An 8,485-nucleotide genomic window follows, 5' to 3' on the forward strand; every position below is an offset into this window, starting at 1 on the left:
CCCTTTTAAGGGAATAGAGGAAGTTGTTGTGCTTCTTCTTATTTATTTAGTATATATTCATTTCATGAAATAAGCCTGTAAGTGCAAGCACTGTCTCTCCTCACTCCGCAAAGAATGTCCTCACACTCATGGTAGTAGAAAGTTTTTCATATGGCCAGTGAGTAAACAGTAAAAAACAACATCTCCATCTCTCTGTGCTTTCCCGACCTGCTCGCTGCTGGAAATGACAACAAAACATTTCCAGCTGGGAGGACCAAGCAAGAATATTCAGCCCATAGCGGAGACGCTCCTCTCGGATGTACATTAGAACTTCTGATGTTGTTTCCCCTGGTCAGTCTGGTGAAAAATCAAGCAAAGAGTAACTAATTTCTTTAGTTACTTGCTGTGGCTGAGATGACAGACCCACTGCAGCCTTCAAGTGGAGCGGACAGACCTTTTCTAGCAGCACTGTTTTTAACGTCCCAGCAAGCCAGAATTCAGCATTAGACCTTCTGTTTCTAAACCTGACTGCAGTGACCAGCAGGGCCTTGAAAGATCCTGGATAATCTTACTTTTATCTTAACTTTGTTCTGCAATTGACCATACTTACCGTTATGACCTCATACAGGCAAGATGTGTGAGCTGGATATGCAACAAACCTGCTGAGCCAGCAGTAATTTAATTCAAAGCATTTTACAGTTAGGGGTTTCAGCTCTGTTTGCTGCACAGGATGACTTGACAACTGTCAGAACAACAGGTGCTTCTTTAATGCCAGAAGTCTTTGGCATGACTACAAGTGATGGCTGGAATTTTGGTTCCTCTCACAGTGAACTCTTTGCTAGTTGGTGTGTGGCATGGACTTACTGAAGTCTTATTGTCTGAGGCAGAAAAGGGCAATGACTCCCTAAATTTCTCTCTCATGCGTAACTACCCCTAGCGATAAGGCTGGTTGTGAAAAATACTGCCTAGGTGGATTAAGCAGTATCTGTGTGATTTGAGAAAGCGAAACCATTTCTTTGCCTAAGACTAGATCGCTGTCTCATAAAGCCACAGCTGCATCTGCATTTCAAGTTAAACATGTCTGCTTTATTTCTAGGTAATAGCTCAGCAAGTTTCGGATGAGAATTTACGGGAAGGTCGTCTGTACCCTCCGTTAGTCACTATTCAGGAAGTATCACTGAAAATTGCTGTAAGGGTAAGTCATTTATTTCAGTCTTTCGTGGCTTCTGTCCTCCCCACGCTCTCTACATAACTGAGCATTTGATGTGATCAGCTAACGCTCCTCCACGCAAGTTGAAGTTGGTTCACGTCGATCAGTCTTGGAACAAGTAGCAGTTTCAAAATTGAGTTTAAATTCATAAACGTAAATGTAATCCAAGTACAAGAAGGAAGGATGTGGAACTATAGTAAGGGTTTATGTCTGGGGAGCCCGAACTGAGCTGTGCACCAGTTATGAGCGGGTCCCAGGCTTACAGTCGTGTGAGGCGCACAGCTGAAGGTCTTGGCTGTTCCTGGTTATCAGTTGCCTGTCAAAAGAGTACATGTCGCCCTGTGTCCAGGCACTATTCCCTTTTTATCCCATTCTTACTCTGGCCTGTCAAAATAACTAACTACAGGGGATGCTTTTTGTTTATGGCTCTGGTTTGGGCCAGGGGTTGTTCGGTTGGTTGTTTTTTCCTGGTAAATACTGAGCTGATGCAGATGGATTTTCAGTAACTGACTTAAACCCACAGAGAGAAGAGGAAACTTTCAAATAATGTGTTTATCCCAGTTCCTCCCTTGTTCTGTTCTTCGGGTAGGGTTTTTTCAGCGTTTTAGGAGGTTATTTTGCTGGTCTTCCGTGACCTTTTTTTCTCAATTACTGTTTTCTCTCTTGGTCACCTTGCTGTGAATAATTCCACTTACTGCATATTCTTTTGAAAGAACAACAAGGAGCCCTCATGTGTGAAACTGTTCCCCTGCAGTTCACTCGTGCTGTACATTTAACAAGAATCCCTCTCACAGTTCACATCATCTTAGGCAAATAATAACTGTTCTGTAGATGTCAAAATGTTACCTAGATTCCTCAGGCAAAATCAGACTGCCTGTGTGTTTGGCAGAAACACAGTGATAGAAATTCCTCCTCTGCTTGTGCATGTTACATCAACTAGAAGAAAGGAAAATGTTACCAAACAATTCTGCCTCCCTGATCTCTGTTGAAACTTTATTCTTGCAAATAGCTACTCTGGCTCATACAGCCCAAGAGGTTTTGCCCAAGAGGCCAGCAATAGCCTCTGCCTCTTCCAGGGGTGGAATACTCTCAACAATTTTTGGAATACCAAACGTGGGTGTAAATTCAGACCGTATTCAATGACAATAATTATGTGCACAGACCTGAAGATGAACTCTTACACCAACATCCAAAGTGCTTCTCAGTCAAATCAGGTTGGACTTCAGATTAATCCTAGCAGGGAAGTCTAAATACGGTAACTTGGGGTCTCAGCTTCTCACCAAGCCAAAGCATTTGTTTTAAAGAGAGCAAGCAGGAAGGAGACCATTTTCCTTTTATTCAAAGTAGGAGCATTTGTCTGATTGCCAAATGCAGTTTGAAGCCAATCTGTCCAAAGAGTGCTGCTGCATACAACCAGTCTGACAAACTTCTTTGGTTTCATAGCTGAATGTCCAGTCTGAAGACAAATATTTCTCTAGTAAGTGTTCTACAGACGTGAGAGGCTGCCTTGGTGTGTTGAGTGGGCTCCAACTCCTTCTAAACTTCATTTTTGCTGCAGCTGTACTTGTGATGCATAATTGATTCACTCAGGTAGGGTCTGGGGGAGGAAAGAGCGAGCAAATATTCGTATTCCCCCCAACCATCTCTAGAATTAAACCCATGCATTGTATAGGACTATTTTTTTCTCCTGAGTTTACCTTTAAGAAATACATAATCAAACTATGGCCAATAATAAACTTCTCTGATACGCAGGGAGCGTGAAGGCTTGGAACAAACTTTTCTTACAGTGCTTTGGAGACAATGGTAAACCAGGTAACCTGATAATGGCAAAGCAGAAACTGTATCATGGCAGTGGTTGGCGTTCGTGGAGTGTTTTATCCACCACTGCACAACAAAAGCCAAGATATTACCGGATGAGGATGAGTGCTGTATTTGCCACAGCAAAGACACATAATCCTGCTCAAAAGCAGGATGGGTCAGGCTCACTTAAATGCAAACATCATCCTGTTCCCAGTCTTCCTCACTGTACACTAGCCTGGATTCAGTGTGACTGTCAGCACCGGAGAAGATGAAGTCTTAGCTTGATTTTGAACCAATTCCAACTTTTAAATCCTATTGAAGGTACTCAAATAGTTTATAAATCAGCACTAATTATGATTTTAATGCATCTTTCTAGATCGCAGAAGAAGCCTACAAGAATAACACTGCCTCCACCTATCCTCAGCCCAAGGACCTAGAAGCCTTCATCCGCTCTCAGGTTTACAGTACCGATTACAACAGCTTTTTGGCCGACTCCTACACCTGGCCTGCAGAAGCCATGAAAGTGAAACTGTAAATATTGAATGAAGAATGAACAAACTAGCAGCAGCTAGGAAGCACTACAACATCCAGAACATCCCTGCCTGGAAAGCCTAAGAATAGCTAATTTTTTAAGATGCAGAAAACTTTTTCTAAATTGTAATATTCAGCTAGAAACTCAGATCAAGAAATCCTGTTAACTACACATCAGAAAATAAAAAGTTAATCTGAGAAATATATTTGTGTTGTTTGGTTATTGTGATTGTTATTTTCGTTGAGACACTGTATTTTGAGAGGTTTTTTTGTTATCAAAATAAGTGGTTGTATCTCGAGTTGAGAGTTTTACCACAGAACTCCAAGCTGCCTGACCACCCTCCCGCACAGGCTTTCTGACCTCTGACAGTGTTGCCCTTCCCATTTCCTTCTGGCTGAAATCGCACAGATATTTCTAAACCAGCTTGTTGTGCTGTTTTAAAGGAAAATGTTGATCCTTTGGCAACTTCCCAACAGGACTGGATGCAAATTGGTTTATTGCTTTTGAGTCGTGATCATGTGGAGTCTGCACTCGCTCATGCATCAATGTTCTAAAAAAACCCCCAAAACTCTGAGGAATCATTCCTTGTTACAGAATTACCACTCCAAGACAAATGGAGTGTGCCCTTTGGGAACACAGTGTACTTGAACTTTTTTCCTACTGTCATGCTATAGAAATTACTTCTATAAAACTAACTTCATCTGTCCAGCCCCTCAGCTCTGCCACAGCTGCAGCCTGCAGGTCCTCAGTTCCAAAGAGGAGAGGCACCTTCTCCCGCACTGCAAAATGCCTGATGGTATTTTTTGCCTCACTGTGCTTTTGGCCAAAGTTATGATCATACAAACAAGATGATTACCTCAGTGAAGGAACACAGGTTAATCTTCATTCTGAGCAACCAGAAATACTGCCTTCCTCTGTGTTTTCGTCTATTGCTATTAAGAGAGAAGTATTAAAACACTTCCTTGTATTTTATTTGACATAAAGTAGTATCTATCTGGTATTTTTGTAGTCATCATCTGAGTGTACTGAAACAGTCTTTAGATAGCTGCTGTCAGAAGAGCCCAATTTTTGGCCAAAGTTCTACAGCTCAACAGTAAGTCCACTTTTATTGCTTGGCACCAATGTTCATGGTATGGTGCTCAAAGACAAAGTGGAAGGTGGTAAGCTAATGATCCTGTAAGGCCCAGCTCCTGGGGACTTCTCAGTTACGTTCTTCCGCATACTAGATGGATGATCTTTAAACATGATTGATAATCTATTATGAACTGGAAGACTGAATTGCAATTCACTAAATACACACACTCAGCACGCTGCCCCACAGGAAAGCGTTGCCTAATGAGCTGTTAGTATCATCTCCTGTTACAAGCTGCTGGAAAATTGTCTCCCGGTGCTAATTCGACAGAGAAAAGACAGGTAAAGTTACACGTACTTTTATTTAATATATAAAATATATATCGGGTTTTAATTTTTCTTTATTTTACATGTATTTCCTTATGTAACATAGGGGAAAAACAGAGGAAACACTAAACTTTGTCGCATTTTACACATTTGCATTTCAAAGGTGCTTGACCTAATAATGTAAATATAAAATGCCATGAGTTGGGCAGCTGAAAAACTACTATTAACATGACCAGACCATAATGAGATGATTGGAAGAGGACTGCAACGATGCTGGTATTGGCAATATAATTGTATAGGAACTACCCAAAGCATAGAAGGGATGGAGAAACTTGGCTTCTTTCTCCTTCCCCCCACCTGTCATTTAAAAAGCAAAACTTTGTCCTGGGGTCGGACACAAGCCTTTGCATTTCATGGATTAGCTGAATGAAGTGAGAGCTGGTGCTTTGTGAAGCAGCAAAAGCCACTTGACCCATGAAGGCAGCAGTGAGATTTCCTTAAGCTGGGTTGTATTGGCAACCACATTCAACTGTGACTGCAGGCACTTTGGTATCCCGCAGCTGTACGTAGAAGTTAACTACAGGTCTGCACCGCAGCTTAGTAACACACAGCACATATGAGGAGAGAGCAGCGTGTAATTTAGGATACAGTGTGGGATGTTTATCACCTTGCAAGCGCTTTGAGGTATGGCTCATAGCAACAAAATGACAACTCCAGGGTCACAGAAAATAAGTAAACACCTCTCAAAGACGTGGGGCAACTCAGAACAGTTTCCCTTTTTACAGTAGCTGTAAGGCACAGTATTTCAATGTTAGCATCATCTCTTGCTGTCCAAAATTAGAACTCCTTCCACAGTTTCTCTTACTTGTCTGAAAGTTTGCCTTCGACATCAAATAAAATCTGAAAAATGTGTCCACTTTGATGCTGTTTCAGGAATTCTAGGAACTGGCCAAGATCCATGTGGTAGTCATTCCTCAGGCCATAATCACCATGTGCCTGAAACTGTAGGTCTTCGAAAGCATGGAAGAGACGAAGATCATCAATGCCTCCCTCCGTTTCTATGTTCTCCACATGCTTGCATGAAATATGCTTCCAGTTGGGATACCTAATAACATGCCAGAACTCTTCACAGTTTTCTTGGAGTCCCTCCACACATATGACACCGGGTTTCCCTGTCAGGCAGAAGCCAGTCAGATTTAACTTCTTTGCACAGTCAAAAATCTTCTTCCTCAGTTCCTGTCTATATATATGGTGGCTGTAGATCCACATGCGACGCAACGTTTCTTTAACTGCCGCTTTTTCCGAGGCACTTTCTGAAGAGATCCTGCTGTTTTCCAGGTAAGGCAGGCTGTTGTCTTTCAGCCACTGCACAGCTTCACATACGCACAGTTCACCTGAATCCAGAGAGCTCATGTGAGAAGCGAGACAAGTGTTGAGCTCCAATTGTTGCTGTCTGTGCAGCGCATCTGATCTTGCAAAAAGCTGAGGAGCTACGTGAGGGTACGTACGAGGCAGCAGTACCTGCAGTTCCACTTTTGCCTTAAAACCAGAACACACACACAAAAAGAACATGAATTCTGCAGCTGCTGAAAGACATGCTAGATTCCTTGTCCCCGTCAGAGGCAGGTTATGAAGACATGCAATTAAGACTACAGTATCCTAAAGACTGGAATTACCTCCACTTTCCTTTTGTCCCCATAACCCATTCTTTTGTCTGCTGCTTTTCTTTTGTTGCACCGTGCTGTGACTTTCCCAACATACCTAATGATAGCAAGGCTCCTCTCTTCTGCTGTTTACAGCAGTAATGCTGGGAAGAGGACACACAGTCACCCCCTAGGGATATTTCTAGTGCACGTTCTCAGCACATGCTCAGTGCTGCAGCGATAAACGACAGGTCTGTCAGTTAAGGGGCAAGTGGCTTCTGAGAACCTTGTCCTTTACCAAACGCACATCTGCTCAGTGAACTCATCTGAGTTGCTGGATCTGCCCCAGGAAAACAAGGCCAAGAGTTCTGTGAGAGAGTGTTTATGATTAGAGGCACATGGCAGGGGGCTTGGAATTAGATGAGCTTTAAAGTCCCTTCCAACCCAAACCATTCTGATTCCATGCATTACTACTATTATTTTAAGCAAGTGTTCACCTAAGAGAGGAAGCATTCTCAGGACTATAGGGGATAAAAAGATTTATGTGCATTTGAGGCCAGGGAAACCTCTGGATTATCTCACCCTATCTCCTACAAACCCTGGGCTGTTGAATTTCTCTTGATCATTCCTAAAGTGCCTTAAAATGGAGCACCTCAGCTCTTTGGCAACTGAACCCTGCCTCCGGGCCAAGAGGAGGAGGGGATTCACATGTCCTCAGTGCTTGGGGCACCCGTGTAGCTACCATTAAGGGACCTTCTCTACAGTATACATCATATGCTTCATCCTGCAGAGAGAAGCGAATTGTGAAATGATCAATTATCTCTCCAAGTTCCTTGACAATTTGCCATGGAAAAGAATTTCTTCCTGCACAAGCCCTCCCTACACAGTTCATAAAATCTCTCTCCGAAGGCTGGTAAAAGGGTGTGTTTTAAAGATACCTAAGCTTGTACTTAAGTTTCCAAATAATCGTGAGGTTACCTCATTACCCAGTAAATTGTTGTGATGTTCAGTTATCCTTACTCCAAGGAAAATGGCTTCTAGATTGCGTTTGTCTGTTCTCAATTACCAGTTATTGCATTCTCACACACTCAGACCTCAGTTCTCTACGCAAGTATTTGCATCACTTCATTGTCATACGTAACCTTGTCCTGAAGCGGATAAACTCGTGGAACTCCTTGTACTGTAAGCTTTGCTTCCCTGTTCATCGGCTGGCTTTGTTTTAGTGCGCGATTCTTCTTAATAGCACTCTGCCATTCGAGGCGATTTTTACACTACCGTGTTTCAAATACAGATCAATGAATGTCAGTACACGTGGCAAGGGGTCAAAGAGAGAAACACTAGGGCCATTTTCCTACAATAACGTAAAGTCCAACACACGTATTGCCACACGGGGAGCATTGTGTGTGTAACACACAACTCTTTGTAAATCAGTAAACCAACAACCCGGATATAAGCACAACCCTGGCTAAACTCTTGTGAATGCTGTGCATGCCACTGGCGTTGGTCGTCTATTCCTATCTGGGAATCTATCAACCTTTCTTGCCCAAAGGAAGGTAAGACTCAAAGACCCAAATAAATGATAAAAAACAAGACTGGTGGTTTTTTTTGTTACTCGAATTGTGAAGCAACGAACAGAAATTAGGTGGGGGTTTTCCATTTTTTTTTAGGGTGGACTTTAACTGTGTGCACAGAGTAAAAGCAACAATGCACATGGACACATCTACATGGAAGTTCTCACCTTCGCCTCTCCTACATCAATAGTGACTGAATATTCGAGCTGTGGCGGCAGAGCTCCATCGCTGTTTCTGAGGTAGCGCTGCACGCTAGGCACAGCGTCCTCATCCAGATGCATCTCCCCTTTTTTGGGAAACATTGAAAGGAGCATTTCCACTTCCAGCAGCTGGAGCTCCAGGCACTCTTTTA

At 42.7% G+C, this 8,485-nt stretch overlaps 2 protein-coding genes across 2 annotated transcripts in view; one reads left to right on the forward strand and one right to left on the reverse strand.

Annotated features, from left to right (window-relative positions):
* LOC104400108 (NADP-dependent malic enzyme-like) overlaps positions 1-3,724 on the forward strand; it is a gene marked incomplete at its 5' end in the record, with an annotated part of 28,615 nt that extends 24,891 nt beyond the window's left edge. The window contains 2 exons of the mRNA XM_010009438.1: positions 1,076-1,174; positions 3,366-3,724. Of these exons, the coding sequence (XP_010007740.1) occupies positions 1,076-1,174; positions 3,366-3,524 (258 nt within the window). The remainder of the gene's footprint in view (positions 1-1,075; positions 1,175-3,365) is intronic.
* Positions 3,725-5,780: 2,056 nt separating this feature from the next.
* Positions 5,781-8,447, reverse strand: RWDD2A (RWD domain containing 2A). The gene is made up of 2 exons (XM_010009437.1): positions 8,301-8,447; positions 5,781-6,458 (listed from the first exon to the last, which is right to left on the reverse strand). The coding sequence occupies exons 1-2, from the start codon at positions 8,445-8,447 to the stop codon at positions 5,781-5,783; spliced, it is 825 nt and encodes a 274-aa protein (XP_010007739.1).
* Between the last annotated feature and the right edge of the window lie 38 nt (positions 8,448-8,485).

The sequence above is a fragment of the Nestor notabilis genome, unplaced genomic scaffold (genome assembly GCF_000696875.1).
Source record: "Nestor notabilis isolate BGI_N333 unplaced genomic scaffold, ASM69687v1 scaffold7472, whole genome shotgun sequence".
NCBI classification, from domain to species: Eukaryota; Metazoa; Chordata; class Aves; order Psittaciformes; family Psittacidae; genus Nestor; species Nestor notabilis.